This window comes from Stigmatopora nigra, chromosome 16, assembly GCF_051989575.1.
Source record: "Stigmatopora nigra isolate UIUO_SnigA chromosome 16, RoL_Snig_1.1, whole genome shotgun sequence".
NCBI classification, from domain to species: Eukaryota; Metazoa; Chordata; class Actinopteri; order Syngnathiformes; family Syngnathidae; genus Stigmatopora; species Stigmatopora nigra.
This window is the reverse complement of record NC_135523.1, coordinates 3,571,717-3,592,616: the sequence shown is the minus strand read 5'-3', so window position 1 is coordinate 3,592,616 and position 20,900 is coordinate 3,571,717. Positions and strand designations below refer to the sequence as shown.

The following is a 20,900-nucleotide window of genomic DNA, read 5'->3' as shown; positions in this document are numbered from 1 at the left end:
TTCTCTCCCTCCTCTCTCCTTTGCGTTATATCTCCAAGATTACCTTAAACAACGAAGAAGAGCAATCTGAAAAAGACTGAGATTTATTCATTTCCATTCACTCTTGTTCAAACTAACATTTGTACTCACGTGAAACAATCGCTCTCTCTTTCTCACACACAGGAAAGGAAACCTGTACAAATACTGAAGAAATAACGAATCATACAAGAGAACATGTACATATTCACAAATTCATCATCTAGTTGAATAAATTCACAAATCCGTCTGAACAAAAAAAACCTGGAAAAAAGGGCCTCTTCATGGTTATGACGCTATAGGAATATTTGTATAAATCGTAAAATAAACGCCACTCTGGCAAGCAATTCAAAGTCTCTCTATTCTTGTATTGCCTTTTATCGATATAACACATCGTCTTTGGTGGGGGATGAGGACAAAAAATATATATAAAATAAAAAAAAAACAATAACACACCAATGGCTATGTTCCATTGTGTGCCAAAACTACTTTAAAAAAACTTTTTAGAACCCCAATACAAGAGTCATTGGTTCATCTTAACATTTGATTGCTATATAATAATATCCTGCTAGTGTTTCTCATTAAAACGTACTAAACTTGTCTTTCTTAACTTCTTTCTCAATAAGAAAATCCTGCATTGCCACTTGCGTAAAACTTGTATGTTGCAAAAATTGCATTCCGGGGTTTAAATGTCATTTAAATTTCATGACCATCTAAATTTAAATGAACTAAAATTCTCCCAAATCCTTTTTTTTTTTACCAAACCAGCTACCCACTTCTTTACCACGATGGTCTAAATAGGATTCTAACCCGCACATAATCATGCACAACGAGCCCAGCCCAATTCAGTGCACTCCTTTCCCCGGTTTTGTCCGACATAACCTCAACTCAGCTCGAATCCAGACGACGACTCGATGGCATAGAGTAGCTTGTTCCTCATCTGATGTTGACTGTAGAACTCAGGCAGCTTGAGCAGGTTCATACACGTGCTGGCCGTGGGTAGCCGGTCTAAGTCGGTACCGCCATTGTGAACGCAGAACGCCGGGTACAGCTCCTAGAATCCACCCCATACACCACAAGGATACATTTATTTAAAAAAAAAAGTGCTTGCACTTTAACCCAGCAGGGAATTCTCATTTCATGACGTCTATTCGACATTTTCAGTGACATTGAACCTTTCCATCACCGTCGTCTATGATTCCCTTCCCGCTTTTTCAAGTCAGCAAATACCCTATCATCCAATGGCTTTGCCACGACCCCATTTTCCCCACAATTACCGTATTAAACTATCGTTGCTTATTGAGAAGCGCTCGTTACGCCGGCGAGTTCGTGAGGTGCGGGAAAGGGAAAAAAAAGTGCCATTTCCATCATCTTTTTTAAATGGCTCTCCCTGACAGCACCTATATCTTTGCTAATGAATCCCAGGCTCCTTTCACGACAGCTAATTAAGGCGGAGCCGGCTCCAGCCAGGGGTCCGGGTCAGGGGGCCCGCCCCCGTCATCCACAAATTAACGCCCAGAGAGAGAGAGGACCGCCCACGCGTGCAGGCCAAAGTCAAATGGATTAAAAAAAGGAGGAGGCGACAGGAGGTAACAGAAGGGAGTTTGGGTCCTTCGTTCTACTGCAGGACAACCATAATGTTTTAGCCAAGCTAATGACACTAATAAAAAGATACAATCCCAATGGACATCTTTGATACTTCCCAAAAGGCCCCAATTAGTAATGTTGACTTGTAAAGTGCTTAAGTACAGCACCAGGATTTGATTCCAAAACCCATCAAGTATCAACGAGTAGTTTAAGGCTAGTTTTATCCATTTTAGTGAGCTTTTGACGTAAGTGAGTTTGACATTTTATAATTTTGAATACATTTTTTAAAAAATCTAACCAATATGACCATAAAATTATATTTTTTAAAATATTGGTAATTAATTAAGTAATTAAGTAAATAGGTAAATAAGACGTAAGTGCGCATTATAGTCGTGAAAATACGGTAGTATGGTTTAGTACGATGATAGCATTGCAATTTTTAAAGATACCGTTTTTTCCCCCTTTTTCCTTAGCCGCCATGACTCAGCCACAATGGAAATATTGTCACAAAAAAGTTCAAAAGTTGAACTGGCTACCGACTTGAGAAGAAAATGATAATATTTGTCTAGACCAAGCAGAGCAGGGTCATGAACGAGAGTTGATAAGTGTATAACTAATTGGTAACTGCTTAAAAAAATACAACTAATTATATATTATTTTCTGTTGTATTTACGGTCGCATAAAAATAAATTTCACAATTTTAATAACGATGCACATAAAAAGATCAAACCTTGAAGCCGAGAAGAGGAGGTCTAGAGCAACTGGTGACGAACTTGAGCAGCTTGCGTTTTTCCTCGTCTGTGAAGCCTTCTACCACCTCCCAGAAGATCTGGATGACGGGATGCGTGGCGGTGTAACCACCTGCCAAGTCCATTAAAAAAAACAACTATAAATTCAACTGAATACATTTTAATACAATTTTCCTTACCTTCAAATATATACATACAAACTGTCAAAACATTATCAAGTGTTAGACAAGATTTTCAGAAACAACACCAAATTTAGTAACCAGATGATTAACTTGGAGAATAAAAATAAAATAAAAGAAAATGTGAAATTATTACTTTTTATAGTTAAAAAACCCCTGACATCATAGCTTGCCATTTTAGAAATCTTACCAGAGTAGTTAGTGAACTTCTTCAGGTCATCAAGACAAATTGGAACATGAGCACCAGAAATTAGCACCTGTTAAAAAAGAAAAACACAATTTTAAATATGCTTTTCAGCATTGCAGTATTGACATGAATCATCCTTTCAGCCACCAGTCACCTGAATCTCTTGCTGGTCAAACATACGCAGCCACTCCAGGTTAACCACATTGGCAATCCCCTGCCTAAAAGCCAGGCAGTGCGGTCGGATCTGTTTGTTGAGTCTGTAATCGGCCACCAAATGGATGTACGCGATCCGGTTCGCCGTGGTGACGGGTATATCCTTTCCGCCTTGCTTCAGTTCCACTACCTGAGCAAAAAAATAAAAAATAACATTAGAATCATGAAAGCCCACAGGTGACTTACTCCTCAAAACACCATCTTACAACGAACAATTGAAAACCAAACTGCAAAAAGTCAAAGCTTATTGTAATTGTGTGAGGTGGATTGAACTCAATCAAAGCGAGGTAATTAAAATGTTATCCCACAGCACTCTGATTAAAGGTGCAACTCCCCTCCCCGACTTGTGCCCGTGGTTAAGTGCACCGCTAAATATAGCGCGTCCAATGAACATCTGCTCCAATACAATTTGGCCCCGGGTTCTCTTTTCATTAGCTTTAGAGCAGTTAGCGCTTGATAAAATGTGCTCATGGCGGTTCATAAAGGCGGGTTTATGATGACATCATAATGTCTGTGAGAGGACATGGACGGGCGGACAGCTCATGGTGTGCTTTACGGGAGTTATTCGTCGTTAATACCGTATCACGTTTGTCAATTTTGACATCAATTGTAATTGGTGCAGGTTTAAACGCTACTTTGCATGGGTACATTATGTGGCGGTCAGTTCTGCGAAAAAAATATGGGCATCTTGTCTGAACTCAAGGTTTTTACAGAGAAATGGGAGCAATGATTTTTGTCAGTGGGAGCCTATGATGAAAAAATGTTATAAATAGGGGTTTAGGTCAGGGGATGGCCATAAAAATGTACCAAAAATAGAGGAAATGTTTTTTTTTTGTTGAATAGCTCAACAATTTGGGACCTCAACATTAAAAATGTTAAGGAGATGTAGTAAAATAACCACTTTTTTTAAGGATGAGATTGATTTTCATCACACGGAAATAACATTCTAAAAGAGTGTGTGGATTGCTAAAGGTGATTTACATTGGATTTGTCAAATATGAGACTATATAAATCTGTTTTTTCTTCTCTCTTAACATCTTGTAATCTTTTTAGACTAAAAGTACCACTTAAACCTCATCTGTTGTCCCATGATAAATTCCAGGCTTAAATGTATACATAAAAACTTGACATGGCCATTTGGAAAGTAAGATTAAAGCTCAAGACTAACATTTTCCCATTTCTCTTATAACCGAGACATACTGGACAGCTTATTTACTCAACAGTAAGACGTTAAACTGGAATTGAATCAGACCTTACTGACGTGGGCCAACAAAAAAAAAAAAAACGGATAGTGATAAGCTTCTTAAGAAGGGTGAGTCAGATTGCAATGGAATGAAAGTTGTTGCTCCAATTTTTTAGTCTTCTGCACGGTACAGAGTGTGATTATGTGCTAATGTATCACAATCGCTGCGCTTATCTAGCCATTCGCTATCTTTCGTTGGGGAGCAAATAGAGGGCAGGCTACTCATAGGTGTGTGCCTAATCTCCCGCAAATTAACCCATCGTGTTTGCCAAGACTGCAATGCAACTCGGCCATTTTCAGGTGCTGTTTGACGAGAACTAATAAGACGCGTTAAAGCCCTGAGCAAACAGTTATAGCTCGAGACGTGCCTAAAAGATGCCGGTTGTGTTGAGTGGTGTTTTCTTACCACGGATGCTGAAAAAGTGACAAATTGTGAATAAAAACTGACCTGAGCTTCTCCCAAATCGTTGTTGACCACCGTGAAGTTGAGGCCAAGCTCCTCCACGTCACCCTCGTAGCTCTTGAGGAAGAGGAGGTTCCGGTACATTTCTGGGTCTAGTGAGGCAAGGTGGTGGATGTCCACATCGGCGCTGGTGCCCAGTAGTTTGGACAGGAAGAAACTGGCAAAAGGCAACTCCACCAGCATGTTTTCATAGAGAGCCTGTGAAAAAAAACATAATACATTTGGGGTCAGGAAAATGTACATTTCAAATTTCATGTGTTTAAAAAATAGATTTATGTACATATTGGATTAAATGTTTTTTTACCTTTACTGTTTTTAATATTTTTTTTAGAACCTGGCAGTAGTTGGCCACCCGCTACTATATATTATATTTCCCACATCCAACAGGACTCTAAACTTGCGGTAGCACGATACAATCCCTTCTGTGTAATGACTTATTGTCCAGTCAATAATAATTATAATTATTATTATTACTACTTGAGCATTCTGAATCCTCAAATCAAGTCTACCCTGAGCGATCAACCTTAAAATTTTGGTCTATAGAAAAACCTAATACTGTCAAATCCTATTTACTTTTTCAGCAAAAAAGTCATAAATCTGCTCAAACAACAACGAGACTGAGAGCAAAACACAATCCATCCTCTTTACCCATCTCAAACTTTTATAAATGCCACTTTTCACCTTGACCTAAGACGCCATTAAGAAGCAATGGCAGGCAGGTGACTCATAAAACCCCAAAGCTAATGTACTAGAATAGTCCCAAAAGGGAAGCCATTGGACGAACTAAAATATGCGTCTCTTTATAAATGATAGCGCTAAAAACCTGACCACATCAGCTAAATGGATTATAAATCTAGAGTATTTCCATAATGCATGCATCTTAAACACACACGCACCTAGTCGTAAATCATGGCTATTTTCTAAACACGGGTTAATTGCACAACTTCAAACATTGTCTGTTTTATATGCAAAATAATCCACTTAGTATTTTGATGGTGGCCAGTACTCGTTGGGGACCATATGTCCAGTGTGGCCCCTTGAAACCTATCAATAACGTGCTTGCCGGGAAGAGGACGGGAAAGAACATGGCGGTGGTGGTGGTAGGGGGCATTGGGGGGCTGGCGTCTTGTTTTTTGTCAATGCCACTTACTTTATTTACGAGTGTTTATTGCCAGAAATTGTGCCAAAATGACTCGAGGACGTTAAGAATTAATTATTATGGCCCTCAGGCGTTTTAATATAAGTGAGTGCAGTGGCAGTGCAATTAAAGCAGATCGAGGCGCCATCAGGTGGAATAAATGCCAACAACATTGCAGGTGCATTCTGTTGCCTGCCAAATAAATCCCTTAATTTACAACGTTAGCCATCAATAAAATTATAATGCCTTTAAAAGGCATCACCATCCATCAAAAAGGGGGGGGGGGGGGGGTAGAGGCTGTCACCTTCATAGTTAGGGAGTTGAAAATGTGAGGGTGAAGAAGCTCATTGGGAAAAGGTTTATATATAGGTTTACTGTACTGGATAAGAGGTTTAAAACTGGGGGAAAGGAATATTTTGAAAAAGTACACTTAAATAAGAGTAAGTGTGTTTGGGATGTTACACCACATACACAGCACTGGACTTTGTTGGTTTAAGTAGGCATCATGTGTCAAAGTGGCGGCCCGGGGGCCAAATATGGCCCACCACATCATTTTATGCGGTCCTAGAAAGTAAATAATGAGTGCTGACTTTCTCTTTTAGGTTGAATTGAAATGAAGAATATATATGTATATAAAATTTCCTGATTTTCCCCCTTTTAAATCAATAATAGTATTCTTTTAATATTTTTTTGTTTTTAGTTCAAAAATCATTTTATAAAACCTAAAAATATATTTAAAAAAGCTCAAATAAACAATGTTAAATCTATAAAACACTGAATATTCAGGGATTATAATTCGTAACCCGCAAGATGGCGCTGACAACCACAAAGGTTAAGCCTCATTGGTCGAGAACTTCCCAATGGTTCACTATAACCTGTTTCCATGTTTAGGCCTTAAATCTTTCTTACCTGTCACCCGGGTGGACAAGTGAGGAAGAAGAATGACGGGCAGCCGCTGCTTCTTATGCTCAATCCCATTTGGGTGAGTACCCCCAGCCGACAAGCCACTCTTGCCTGTAATGCATCACCCCCCAGTAACAATGGCACGCCTCCGACATTAATTAACTATATTAATCTCCCGTGTCCTTTAAGCCGTGCTGGTGATGCAATCTCAATCTTTATAAAGGCTTTGCCTTTTATCCCGGCCACTAAACAAATAACGCCCAGGCCGATCAAAATGGTCGCTCAGACGTCTACTTTTACGGCGAGAGGGAGGAACTTGTAGTGGGGTTAATTGAAAGTCAAACTCTCATTAGTGTTGAAGTATAGGTTGTTGTTGGAGAGAATACACAAAATGATAAGTGCTTTTTATCTTCACCAAAATGGATAATCAACTCCTAATTGGATTGGATAACTTTACATGGTTTATGGATAACTAATATGACCATTTTTACCTTTTACTTCCAAAAAGAGAAGCAAAAGTTCAACATAGAGCAGAATCCTGGACGATTGTGATTATAAAACAGATCAAATTGCTATTAGCGCATGCTTATTTATGTGCAGTGTGCACGGATGCACTGATTTAGGGCCAAACGAATGGTGATGACTACACAAACAAGAGGATGGAATCATCTACTAATGGAAGCTCTAATGCGAAGCGGCCGCTTGTCAGAAGGTCATTTATCTAGACTACAGATGATAGCGCTTCATTTGAAGCTATCTTCATCAGCCCATTTGGGTCAGGAAAAATGTTGGGGGGGAAAACATTGAGTTGATTTAACTTTGAATTACGGAAACTTCTCCAAATACTGCAATTTCTGGAAATAACGGTAAAGGCAGCCTTACCAATGATTTATATCATCATCCTTCTTAGATGAAGCTATTGCATGTAACTATTAAAAAAAAACTAGTTAAAATATAGAATAATTGTGGTTTCTATTTTTTTTTTTTTTTAAATGTGACTATTTTATTAAACCATAACTATGAGGTGGCCAGCGTTTAAGGTTGATTTTAAAAATCCTGGCTTTACGACTTTTACAAGGTTTTCGATATGAATATATGTATATATATTCATATCGAAAACCTTGTAAAAGTCGTAAATCCAAAGAAATTTTGAAATCTCACCTTCCCAAGGATCCTGCCGAGGAAGTAGTAGTGGCGTGCAAAAGATTCCCCCACCAGCGTCTCAGCAGCCGGGTTAGGGTACAAGAGGCCCTCATTGGTGGTCTTGAAGACCCCCTGGTTGGGGTTGAAGCCGGACTTCAGGAGCTCATTGAGGAACTCACGGAAAATGCCGCCACCATCAATGCCCGCCTCGTCCAAACCGTGGGCGTTCAGTAGGTGTACACGAATCCTTTTCTTTAAGTCTGGCTCTAATAAATGAAAACATATACATTTTACAACAAAAATCCATCATTACAGTAAAATATACAATTTTTTTTAAAAATAGTACAAACCCTTTCAGTGCCAAAACACTATCTTGACCACCAGAATATTCTAATCAACTTCCATATAAGGTCATCTTTCAGAATAATTAATGCATGTCGGTAAAATCGGGAAGCTATAACTTACAGACACATAAATGATATAGATCATGTCTTCAGCCTACTACTCTTTTTAATCAGAGTGGGCCCCCGCCCCCCGGGTGGCCTTTTCAATTCAAAACACAAAAGAGGTGACTTAAAATAATTGATTCGGTCTTTTATGCCTTCCATTAGAATAATCGGAAGCACGATTATGCGAGCCCCAGTGCTTGGAATCCAATTCGAAGTGGAAGGATATAGTAAGCTAACCTTGATTTTTACCTTGATCCTTCATATAAAGATTTTATAGGGCTGAAGAAGAGATTTAAACAGAACATGAATGTTTACAGCTCCACGCTTGCACTGTCTTGCCAAGAATTTTCACCTTTTCCTAAGCGTTTTGCAAAAAAATTAAATAAATAATAATGTAAAGATCACATGGACGTGGCCATACCGTTTTCTGGGGAGAGTTTGTCATAGGCGTCTTCGTAGATGTAGTTACGTCGGATGGTGACGACAATGCCATTGGAGAAGGGTCCGTCCCCCTGCACATCCCGCTTGTCGGCATAGATTAACCTTTGGAAGATCTAACACAACCATATTAGTAAATTAAGAGGAATAGAGGTAGATTTAAGGATGTATTTCAAATTTTCAGTGTGTTACCTTAACACGCTCCTCGAAGGGAACCACAAAAGGGAGCTCAGTGAGGATGGCTAGATGTCTCTCCTCTGATACGGACAGCTGAGGGGGCTCTGAGCCCACTGCAAAAAAAAGTAAGACCCACAAATAAAAACCGGAATGCTTCTCCCATTTAAAACCACTAAATCAACTTTTTACTATGGAGTTTTTACAAATAGTCTAAATTAAGTCAAGTTTACTTAACTTCATAAAATCATTACTATTTTTCAACTATTTTTTGCACCAACCAGAAAAGGCAAAAAAGAATGAAGAGTATAGATGTATATTAAATTTCCTGATTTTCCCCCTTTTAAATCAATAATTGTATTTTTTATCCATTTTTTCTGTTTTTTTAGTTCAAAAATCATTTGTAAAATCTAGAAATATATTTTTAAAAAAGGTAAAATAGACAGTTTTCGATTGATAAAAAAAATGATTATTCAGGGCTTTTAATCCAGTTATTTTAATCAATTTATAAAAAAAATTGAAATTTTATATCTAAAATGGCCAAGCCCACATGAAACCAACCCGAGTCTGATATAAAGTGTATTATTCCAGGAAAAAAACCCAGTCCAAGTGCTGCAGGTTGCCCACCCGTGCAGTAAATCGAGCCGTCCACCCTTCTAACGAGCACATATCCATTAAGTTGATGTTTGTTTTCTATTAAACTCCAGATTTAGAATGCTACGCCCAAATAGGAAGGGGGTAAAAAAAAAAAGTGCCACAATAGCAAAACTCCTCACTTAGCCTCCACTCCAGCTCAATTATTCCACTCAATTAGTCAGTCTGATCTGCATTTTGCCATCAAGTTTCCATCTTTAAGGAGAAATATGGCCTCCGTCAGGGTGCTCAATACGTCGCTCGTTCATCAGCTAGGGGGGAGGATGACGAGTGGCAGGGGGGGGTGACGTCCATTTAAGGAAATGAGAAAAGGAAAGAGCAAACAGCAGCGGGCGATGTGGCCGAGTTCAGCAGGTACTTTCAGGCTAATTGAATGGAGGCCGTACAGCCTGGGAGTGACATTAAGGCAGCTCATACACACATTGTTATCTGCTTGTTTTCACGCCGTGCATTCACGCACACAAGTGCCTTTCCTGGCTTTTAAAAAGGCCTCACTACATGATGCATTACAATAATTCAAATATTATTACAGATGACGGGTTAGTCAGCAGGAAAACGAGTCATAATTTTTTTTCTGCTTCATCCCAGGCCTTTAGAAGGCAATAATACTTATGCATAAATAAATAATGACTGATGTCAAGTCGACTAAATATTTTTGCAGGCTCTATTGCAGTGTCGATTTCCTCCATTCTGCCATTCAGTTTGAGCCTTTTTTACTTTTTTTAGGGGTAAAGCAAGAATATTAACGTGCAAAAACCTTTTTTAAATGTCTTGGTTTAACAAAGCACTTCCCTAATGATTATTCTGAATAACACTTTTTTAAAGATAGTTTAAAAAATCACAGACCCCCCCCAAAAAAATTTAAATTACCATCTAGTGTTGACTGAAGGGGTCCAATGCGACCCATCCTTCGTGTTCTCCACACATGTCGGGCAGACGGCACGTAGAGCTGAGTAACCTAAACAAAGAAACAAGCAGGTGACCGGACGGTTGGTCTCCCGGACATTTGGTAGCCCGGATGTTTGGTCGCCCGGACATTTAGTAGCCCAGATGAATAGAATTTTGAGAGCTGGTTTCAACAGTAGATGTTTAGATATTAAACTCTCTTGAATATAATTTTGAGAGCTGATTTCAACAATAAACTCTCATGTTTTCCAGTTGATGTATAAAATTACTTTTCAAGTCGCAAACATTACCTTATCGGCTCGAATGTTGACCTCCTGAGACAGCCAGTGACCCGACGGGCAGAAGGGTCGCCGGATGTCACGAGCTTTCAACATCTTCACCAAGTTCGTGATGACCTAGTGGGCAAAAAAAAAAAAAACTGACATTGCATTGAAGATAACAACATAATTTATTATTCCTGAACATTTTGGTGGAAGAGCCATCATTTAACCTCCATGCACAAAGACCTTTTTTAAATGAGTTCTTGCGTCCCACCATAACAGTAACGAAAGGACAATTTCCATATAACGCTTTGGCCGAATGGTCAAAATCGAAGAGTTCTCCCCTAAAGCACGTCATTTTCATAGAACGCCAATCAATCCCGCGACGTCGTGCAATAATGTCGAGTGCAAAACGCTGTAAATGGAGAATGGCGATGGGTTCGAAGCGTGCCTAGCCCCTGACTCCCAGAATGAATAAGCATTCCTTAATTAGCCCATCGGGTTAAGTGCGAGTCTTAATGGGCCTTTCCCAAACTCCGGCGTGACATGGTTCTCCAAACATGGCCAAGAAGAAAGTTCCATTAGGAATATTAATACAAGCTTAGTTGATCATTTTCATTCAATTAGCTTCTTTCAATTAAATAGATAGCTCGACAATGGGGCCGATAAAAGATGGGGAGGGACGGCTGATGACACGAAGCAAACATTATCGTGGTAGGGGTCATGCGGCGTTAAAGCGACTGTAAATCCCAGCGCTCAATTTGGAAAATGCACTTTCCCTGCTCCCCACTTCTTTAATGGGTCGTTTTCGCTGACAAGAGGCCTTTGAGCGGATCTTTTATGAAAATCAACCCTGTTGGCTCCTCAGGTATTCACCCACCTTGCGTAAAAGAGCGGTCACTTTCCAAGCTCGGTAGTTAGCTGCAAGGTCGCGTAATCACTTTTTCGTGCAATTCCAGCCAGACGAGGTAGGAAAAAAAAAAAAAGATGTATTTTCCGTCTCATTTACTTTAGGTAAATAGCCAGCGGACGACCTCCACAGCTGCTCCTCCTTCTATTTACCCATTTATTGGAGTATGCTTGATTTCCACCACAGTAGAAGTCAATCACTAAGCATGGAAGGCCGTACAGGCAATCCACTCATGCTAATGTGTGTTTTAATAAATCTAATGCTGCTTGTTTTTATTGTCTAACAGCTTCGCTTAAGAATCCTATCCAGAGTACTATGCAGTATTTACACTTGACTGCTTGGATATTTTTCTCATGACCATACCTGCAACTCACTCTTTTATTCTTAGACAATCTGTTCTTTTTTGTTCTTGTTTTGATTGCATATGATAACGTGCTGACCTTAAATAGTTGGACCCAGCGTTTCTGCTCAGCCTGAATGCGCAGCTGCACCTCCGTGTTGGTCTTGACGCCGACGCTGCGGAAGGCCGCCATGTATTCTTCACGGTGCTCTGTCTTGGTTTCTGGGTAAGCCAGATTGATGATGCCGAGACAGGCGTCCCTCAAACAGCGGGACAGAGTCACCAGCTCCTTCAGGGTGAAAGGCATCATGGATGACTGCGTCTGGCCTGTCCAAGGGAGGTGCACAAAATCTATGAGGACACCGATTGCAATTGACAATATACCAAATCAGTGGTTCTCAACAAATGCTAGAGACATTATGTTGCTATAAAATAGACCTATTTTTGTCAAACAAGTTGGGCATATAAATTGAAAACTAAAATTTTAATTCAGTTCAATCAATTCAGTTTAAGAAAAAAATACATTAATCTCTATTGATAATATAGTCAATTGAAATAGTGGTTGCAAACACCTGAGCACTTAAAATAAAGGAAAAAATAATTAATTTTAAATGGATTTTTTAAAATGTTCACATTAATTTGTCTTATAAGAAAAATAGGACTTTTTCTGGTGGAAAATGTGGGGCGGCTGAAAAAGTTCATTTTTTTACGTTAGAATGGCTTGAATCATCATCATTATTTCCCACATCCATCAAACTTGCGGTAGCACAACACACAATCCCTTCTGTGTAACTTATTCAGGCCTTTTGCTGGAAATGCGCACTTTATGGAGAAGCACTACCAATTTTGCTGCTGGGTATGATAACAATTAGGCTTTTGTCGACTCAATAATGATGACAAAGCCTATGTCCGATTATTATCATTATTATTTGCATTGTAATTGTGAGTGACAAAACTACTACCTTCCAATTCATGCCCAAAAAACTCGCTATCGTGCACTGAGATAAGCGAGTGGCTGAAAAGAGAGCTGAAGAGGTAGAAGAGCGGAATGATGCGGTTGGAGTCTTCGTAGGACATGGGGGAGCCTCTGGAGATTAGTTGGAGAAGAGAAACCATGGAGCTGAAAAACAAAGAGGGCATGGCTTGTTTTGTCAGTAAAATGTTAGATTTTGCAAAAATGTCACTGCTAACAAATCACATATCACAATAACAGCAAACAAGAAGAATTTCATCAACAATTGCTCACCCTGTGATCATCTTGGTGGTCATGGAGGTGATCAGGTGCCACAGATGCCGCAGGAAACGTGCATTGAAGGCTAAACTGTACAAAAGTCTGCACAACAACAACAAAAGAGGGAACGGAAGAGAGGTTGCATTCAATGTCAACATTCATCATTCAGAGCTTTAACAACCTGGCGACAAAAACTGTAAAACCACTTTTGGCCAATGTGTGTTCCCTGTTAACCAAGAGAGGACACACATGAGAAATAAATGGCACTGTTCACCAACATGGCATCTTCTTGGCCACCCCTATTACAAAAAGGAGATTAAATGAGCCATTAAGCTTTATTTAGGCGAGGCACCTTCCATTAGTAAACTAGTTGCTGCTACGAAAGGGGGTCATAAACAGCTTCCTGCTGGAGCCCCATTTAACTTAATGGCCAAGGGGGGGAGATCTGGACAATGGGAGGTGCAGGTGGGGTCCTCGCTGTGACCTCACGGTGACAATCCTACTTGCACACTCACGGGGAATTACGTGATAACGCCGAGGTGGGCCTCGCATACCTCGTCTTTAGTAGCGCCGAGGTGCGAAGCGGCTCTTTGTTCGAGGGTTTGTGTGTGTTTGCCTAAGCTTCGGAATTGCATTGCTGTTCACAAGAGAAGGTGACAATAATGTGCCAAGTATGCCAGCAGGCCTGGTGTTTAATACTAAGTAACTGGTTTTATGACCACTTCCATCAAATTTGAGTTTTTTTCTGACTATAACGCACATCAGATTATAAAGTAGACCCTCAATGAACTTGGTTATTTTCAGAAATATGACTATACTTGATGTATTTGATTATAAGGCGCAGTAGGACATTTGTTACCAGTTTTTTTCTTTTTAAACATGCAATGAAGTCTAGATGGATGGCAATAAAATTTAGTTATGTTCCAAAACATTTGATTATAAGGTGCAGTAGCACATTTGTTATCCGTTTTTTTTTCTTTTTAAACTTATGCAATGAAGTCTAGATGGATGGCGATAAAATCTAGTTATGCTCCAAAAAGTTGACATAACCAAAATTCATAGACTGACTGATACACTGTCAATTTTGGGGAAAAATAAATGATTTTTGTGTTGGAAAAAAGTCATTAGACGCTACTAAAATCCAAAAGTGGCGACCCCCGAATGGAGCTGACCTAAAACTCGATAAGGAAGACTTGAAAAATGGTCCATGGCCTACCACACTCCATCTGTCAGCGCTATAAGGCTCTGGAGAAAAGCTTAGGAAGGAAAGTGCTGCAGCACACTCATAACAAGGCACCGGGTGTTTGATTGAGATGGGAAACAAAGCACTAAAATGCCAGTTGACAAGCTGATTTACAACCCACCAAAACCCCCTTTTCAATCATGGAATGAACCACTAATAAACAAAGTCGAATTGGGTTGGGAGGGGTAGAAAGAAAAAAAAAATCTGCGATGAATCATAGCCAGATCATTTTCATTTCAAGGGTCTAAAAAGGGAAGTTTGTATTTTTGACTCCTGCATACAAACCTTAATAAAATCACAGAAATAGTGCTTGTCGCTAATAGCCAATTCAAACCATCAAAATGGCATTAAAAAATAAAATTGCTCCAAATCTATTAGAGGTCTCGACTTTGAGAATATTCGTGAAAAACAGGGTTGGCAAGAAAAACCCTGAAAGCTCCCTTTTTTCCCCTCCTTCAGCGGATAAGATCAGTAAATCAAGACAAGGATGCAATTTGCTCCCCTTAGCCTCTTGTAAAGCTATCCCGTCCACTCCGGTAGTGATTAATCTTCTTCAGCGAGCTAATTATTTTGTACAGATATCCGATAATGATGGAACTGGAAGGGCGGGATTTATGGGGAAAGTGGCGGAAAGGAAGAAGGGGACGCCATAAAAAAATTAAGGACATTAACAGAGCACACTTTGGATTCTCCTGGCGAGGTAAATGTACAATTATGAGTCAACCGTCTTGTTCTTGTTGTAAATTTTAAAAAGGGAGACATAAGACATCAGGTTGGTCACGCGTGAGAATTTGGACAATGTGAAAATTGTTGTAATTATGTTGAATAACTACTACAGATAAGTTAAATTTAAAAAAATGTATTACTGTTTGACAATTTATAGAAATATGAAGGAGTAAAGTTCATAAGAAAAATTGAAATACTGCATCACTTTGGAAAATGATATTAAAATTTAAGAAATCTTTATGGAAAGTACTTTATTTTAATTCAAATTATTTTTTAAGCTAAAACTGGCATAATATTTTTGAAATTTCTCATTTTCTTCGCTTTTTATTTGATACAATTAATCTATTTTTACTGTGCCATCACCTTTTGAATGAAAAAATATATAAAGATATATAACATAAAAAGTATACATATTATAACAACATTTTATGTACATTGTACTTTTGCTAGTTTAATAAAGCTGAACTTCAAGACATAAATGCCTGATGACTCCTTTTTTTTTAATTAATACTTTTTCCAAAACATGATGTGCTCCATTAACCCATTCTCTAGCATTGCATATAAATTAAACGTCTATTCCCACCAATAGCCACTCATAAGTTAATGAATAACATATCAGATGCCATTTTTCATTATCTTGATCGGCTCATCTGATTGCTTCCACAGCCATAAAAAAAAGTATTTATATAATTCCACAATACCCTCATCAAATTTCGCTTGCTTGGAGGTAAGTGAGCAGAGTTGAAGTAAGCCGTACACATACAAATCATGAGGCTTTTACTAATGATTAACTGGAGCAGGTTGACCAAGCACGCAAGCTCAAACACGAGCAGGCAATCAGCACCTCCGACATCCTGGCCCTAATGTAATCAGCCCCCCGAGAAGAGGTAATTGCCCTCATCCAAAGCTGACAGCTTCACTGACATCTTCTGCTTCCTCTCAACGGTTGTAAATGCCGGCGGGCTGCGCACTGCCGATGGCTGCCCTCTTTCTTCTTTCTTTCTCTTTATTTACATGCTGCTTACTGTGCGGAAAATGTGTCGGGATGCTCTTTTTTTCTCATGGGGGGGGGGGGGGGGGCTGCCGTGCGAGGCTAATTGTGTAAATATAAATGGACTTATAATTTAAGGGTTCATAATTTAAGGGTTTTTTTAAACTGGAATTAATCGATGACAGGGGTTCAATCCATTTGAGGGGATGACAGTGAATGATCACAGCTAGTTATCCACAGTCCAAAAAAGATTGGACGTCTGGTCCACAGCATCATTTTGTGTGGCCCGGGGAAAGTAAATCATGAGTGCCGACTTTCTGTTTTAGGATCAAATTAAAATGAAGAGTATAGATGTATATTATATTTCCTGATTTTCCCCCTTTTAAATCAAAAATTGTAACTTTTTAATCTTTTTTGTGTGTTTAGTTCAAAAATCATTTTGTAAAATCTAAAAATATATTTAAAAAGAGCTAAAATAAACATTGTTTTAGATCTATAAAAAAACTGAATGTTCAGGGTTTTTAATCCAGTTATTTTAATCCATCTATAAAAAATCTAAATATTATATTTAAAATGATACACCCACGAACCAACCTGAGTCTGACACCCTTGTTCTAATTGATGAAAACAGACAAACTTTAAAAAAAAAAAAAACATGCTATCCAAAATAATTTGTGAAAACCCTACCATATAAAATACCTACATTTTCCCCCCTTGTTAATATTGCAACCCACCTGACTTTAGGAACCAATAGACGATGCTGCACCATGAGCGTATGACAGATGGACGCCATCATGGTGAAAACCTCTTCGCTGGCCGAGTCCCTCCACACCAAGTTGAGCAGCGTGTTAGTCTGCAGCTTGGTGTCCATCTTACGCACACATTCATCGGTTATCAGCTGCACGGAGATTCGACTGTCATCCTAACCAATGAGTGGAGAGAAAAAAAAAACTGTTACATCAATGACAGTTCTCTATAAATGCATCATAGCACGAATATGGTACCTTCATTGGCGGTAGGTGAACATCGGCATCATCTTCATCCTCAGAGTCACTGCCCACCTCTGGCCTGCTGCAGCTCTCAGTCACCGGCAGCAGAGGCAACAGTGTCTGAAGGGCGTTTAAATACAGAAGCAGGCCTTCCTCAGATAGTGAACCTGCCGATAGTATAACATCATGTGAAGGCCCTTACAGTCAATTGCTAAATCTAGATAGATGTTACACTGACTACCCACCTAAACAGTTCTCTCCCGCAGAGAGTACAAAGTAAAATATCCAGGGTGCCCTGCTCTGAGCGACGGGGGAGGTCGTAACGGTGCCCTGGAGGGAGCTGAGGAAACCCTCGAAAGGGAAGGCGAGACGAGGGTCCGACAGGGCCGGGATGAAAAAGTGAAAGATCTGCTCGGTGAATGGCGCTGAAATAAACTCCTCGGTAAAGGCGGCAAAGACAAAATGCCTGCAAGAGATAGGGTGAGAACATAAATGTTTAAATTGAATTAGAAGGGGTCAAAAAGAGAAGCAATTAAGAGTTACAATGAGGTGCAGACTTTATGATGTGTAAGGCATGTTGATCACTGTGCTAAGTGACTACTTGGCTATTATCTACCCAAACAGGGCTTCTTTGCATGGCTCACATCTGGCACAAACCCCCCCTATGTCAAGTCCCCACACTCACATAATGAGCTGTCAGACTACATGTGTGTATACACAAAGGCCTTCTCACTCCCACCTCGCTTTTCTTCGAAGAAAAGAAGCCCTCTTAACGTTTGCTCTCAAATTCGTCTCCGACTGGCGGCAAACATTCACGTATTTAACTCGGAGGGAAGCGAATGTGTCTTTTAGAGTTGTGGGGGGGATTTTACAGCTTGTTGTAAATTGACTGCAGTGTTGACTTCAGGAGACAATACAAAAGTTTGAAGAAAAAAAAGGGGGTATGTTGTACCTGGCGCCTGCTGTGCAGGAGGAGTAGCTAAAGTGCAAAGGTTTGAGGATGTGATCCAATAGTGTGCTTGCCAGGGGACTTGAAGGCGAGTCGGTGTACTCCAGACTGGGAGGGAGGCGGTGATTCACCAGATTGTACAGCGACCTGTAGTATCCTGAAATAAAAAATGCAATAAAAAAATTAAACTAGACTTGCCTTGATCACATACTAACAAAAAAAAAAACAGGCATGAATTGGCTGTTTAATGGTCCATCTAATCCTATAAATAACATATGACAATAACCATAGTGTTGACCTTCAAATAGAGAATGTCCATACCTTTCTGGACCATATAGTGCAAAATCTGCTCGACTATTTGCGCCACATCGTTGACGTCAGCCATAACGGGAAGGTATATTTTCTCTGAAGAAAAGACTTCCAACATCCTCATGGGCACGGCCACATTTAAGCTGTCATCGGTGCAATTCTTTAAGAGTCTATTGGAAAGAAAACAAAGACATCATCTATTTTTATGGTCACATATGAGCAGGAGTCAAGAGTAAATTCCAGATTTATTAAATGTGGGTTTATTTTTATTATTTCACCTCAAGTTATCGAATTGACAGCATTAATCAGGGTATTTTAGACTATTTTTAAAAATCCAAAGCACTTTATCATTGCAAAGTGAAAATACCTGCAGCAGAATCCGAGTAGTCTCTTAATCTGAAATATACACGTCTGTCTATACGGCCCCACCAGCATTTTGACAAACTGACAGTTGTGTTTCACCAGGTTCTGACACAGCCATATCTGCCCCATAAAAAGACAAACACAAATAGAATATTGAAGTAGAGAAGACAAGGAGTGTGGAGTGTAATAAAAGCTGTTTTCTCACCAATCTATGAGCATCCACGCTCTGTCTGTAGAAAAAGATAAGCTGCCTGCACAACAGGCTGAGCGTGGGCGCTTCTAAAGTGTGCTGTGTTCGGCTGGCGCACTCGTCAAAAGTAGCTCTCTGCATGGCATACTGAAAAAAAATCACCCAAAAATCAGAAACAACATCTCCCAATTAGTGACATCATACATGAAGAGTAAATTTGGGCAGAAAACTAAAAAACAATGGGATTAAAGTTCTCATTATGGGAGATTAAAGATGAATGTTAGTATTTTGAGGTTGCAGAAATGACACCACAAGCAATAAATCATAGATTATTTTTCTCAGAAAAAATGTACTTAATTTAGAATTATAAAATGTACCATAGTTCAGAGGGAGACCGTTTCACTGCTACCTTACCTGTCGTTTCAAGTCTTGGTACCCACGGACATAGGACTGAATAATGATGGCATTCTTCAATCGTTTCCTATCATCCTGGGACAAGAAAAATACCACAATTAAGAGGAGGAAATGTGCCAGATGCAAAAAAAAAAAAAAAAAAAAAAAGAACATGATACCTCTCTTTTTCTTCTTTCTTCTTGTGTGCGATGCAGCAGAGATGCTTTCGCTTCCTGGGAGGAATTACATAACGTTGTATATAGATTGAGGCTCCAGTATATCATATTGGAAAGTACTTCTAGATCAAAATAATAAAAATAAAAGAAAATCTGACCTTTTTACTTGCTCCCCCGAGTGACACCTTGGGTCTCGTCTTGAAATCGCCCTCGAAGCTGAACATCTTTACCTCTTTCCCATTGACTGATGGTGATATTGACACTTATCCCTGGACAAAAAAAAAAGTCAAATCAAGGTGTATATATGAGATCAAAGTAAGGAGAGAACAATCAAACAACTTAGTTGTGATAAATAGAGCATCGTCTAAATCTCAACTGCTTTAATTGTAATGGATTGCATTGCAATGTGACATTTGTTATGGTTTGCCTCAACCCGGTGAGCTACCCGGCATCCTTAGTTAGCAAATGACTCAGCAGGCGGGCTACGATCACGGCGATCTACGTTTTCTGATCGATCGTATCAATAAATTAGACTCAATATTGTTGATCGGCGGTATTTCCCATCTTCTAGACGCGCGTGGAACTATTTTGTTGATGTAGGAGACAGAGCTAAGTGGGTAGCCAAAGAGCTAACACTCGTATACGTTCACGGCGGGGTATCCAACATTTGGAGGTCTTTTATAGTCCAATTGATCGGGTGCAAATCCGGTATAGTAATAGCAAGAGGATCGGTTACCTTAGATGTGTGAACTGCGTGGCGATTGTGATTATTTGGTATTTGTTTCAGTTGAATCGTTGCGTGTTATTTCCCTGCACTCGCAAGTCAATACAAGGGGAGCCTTGATTGCTTCCTTTTCCTGTTAGATCCGCAAATCCAATTGGCTGAAATTGACGCCACTAAAAACGTCACATGCTGCGTTTGGTAACTTCTTGAATCCGTCTAATTTTTTGATCTATTCAAATATACCATAAAATCAGTGATACTTTCTTATTTAGTCAATCATATAGAAATAATGTTTTATGAACAGCTTTGCTTTACATCTATTTAAACGAGAGTTGTTTTTTTTACCTTTGCACAAGACCCAAACATTGGAACACTCTAATTTCCGGGGGAACGGGAATGCGTCACTGACTCTAATGAACAACATATAAAAAGGTTGATATAATAAGATAACCTATAAAAATAAATACTATATTGAAATATAATTTTAAACAAATCCACATTTTTTATGTCTGTGGTTTGAAATGGTAAGATGACAATCAAGGTCACATCAATAATTGACTTTTCATAATCAACACATCCCAATTAATAGGATATAACTAGGCTATTTGTCATGTTGATTTGTATTGCAGTTAATTGACCCAATCATTAAGGGGTTTTCATGGAAG

At 39.3% G+C, this 20,900-nt stretch overlaps 1 protein-coding gene across 1 annotated transcript; it reads right to left on the bottom strand.

Moving 5' to 3' along the window:
- Positions 1 to 65: 65 nt before the first annotated feature.
- ube3c (ubiquitin protein ligase E3C) lies at positions 66 to 20,381 on the bottom strand. Its single transcript, XM_077736423.1, has 24 exons — positions 20,248 to 20,381; positions 19,670 to 19,780; positions 19,515 to 19,568; positions 19,357 to 19,431; positions 18,958 to 19,089; positions 18,757 to 18,872; positions 18,402 to 18,559; positions 18,084 to 18,237; positions 17,377 to 17,597; positions 17,147 to 17,298; positions 16,877 to 17,064; positions 13,198 to 13,284; positions 12,914 to 13,071; positions 12,052 to 12,278; positions 10,732 to 10,836; positions 10,406 to 10,493; positions 8,900 to 8,997; positions 8,691 to 8,823; positions 7,839 to 8,086; positions 4,622 to 4,834; positions 2,872 to 3,060; positions 2,721 to 2,787; positions 2,333 to 2,463; positions 66 to 1,069 (listed from the first exon to the last, which is right to left on the bottom strand). Exons 2-24 carry the CDS (start codon positions 19,733 to 19,735, stop codon positions 899 to 901), a joined length of 3,231 nt encoding a protein of 1,076 aa, XP_077592549.1. The 5' UTR covers positions 19,736 to 19,780; positions 20,248 to 20,381; the 3' UTR covers positions 66 to 898.
- Positions 20,382 to 20,900: the final 519 nt, after the last annotated feature.

Bases quoted from the DNA above. Each gene is read 5' to 3' on its own strand.
- ube3c (XM_077736423.1), bottom strand. From the start codon at position 19,735: ATGTTCAGCTTCGAGGGCGATTTCAAGACGAGACCCAAGGTGTCACTC. The intron at 13,072-13,197 runs GTGAGCAATTGT...TTTGTTTTTCAG, and splicing joins ACCACCAAGATGATCACAGG to CTCCATGGTTTCTCTTCTCC. The intron at 4,835-7,838 runs GTGAGATTTCAA...TTTTTTTCACAG, and splicing joins TCGGCAGGATCCTTGGGAAG to GCTCTCTATGAAAACATGCT.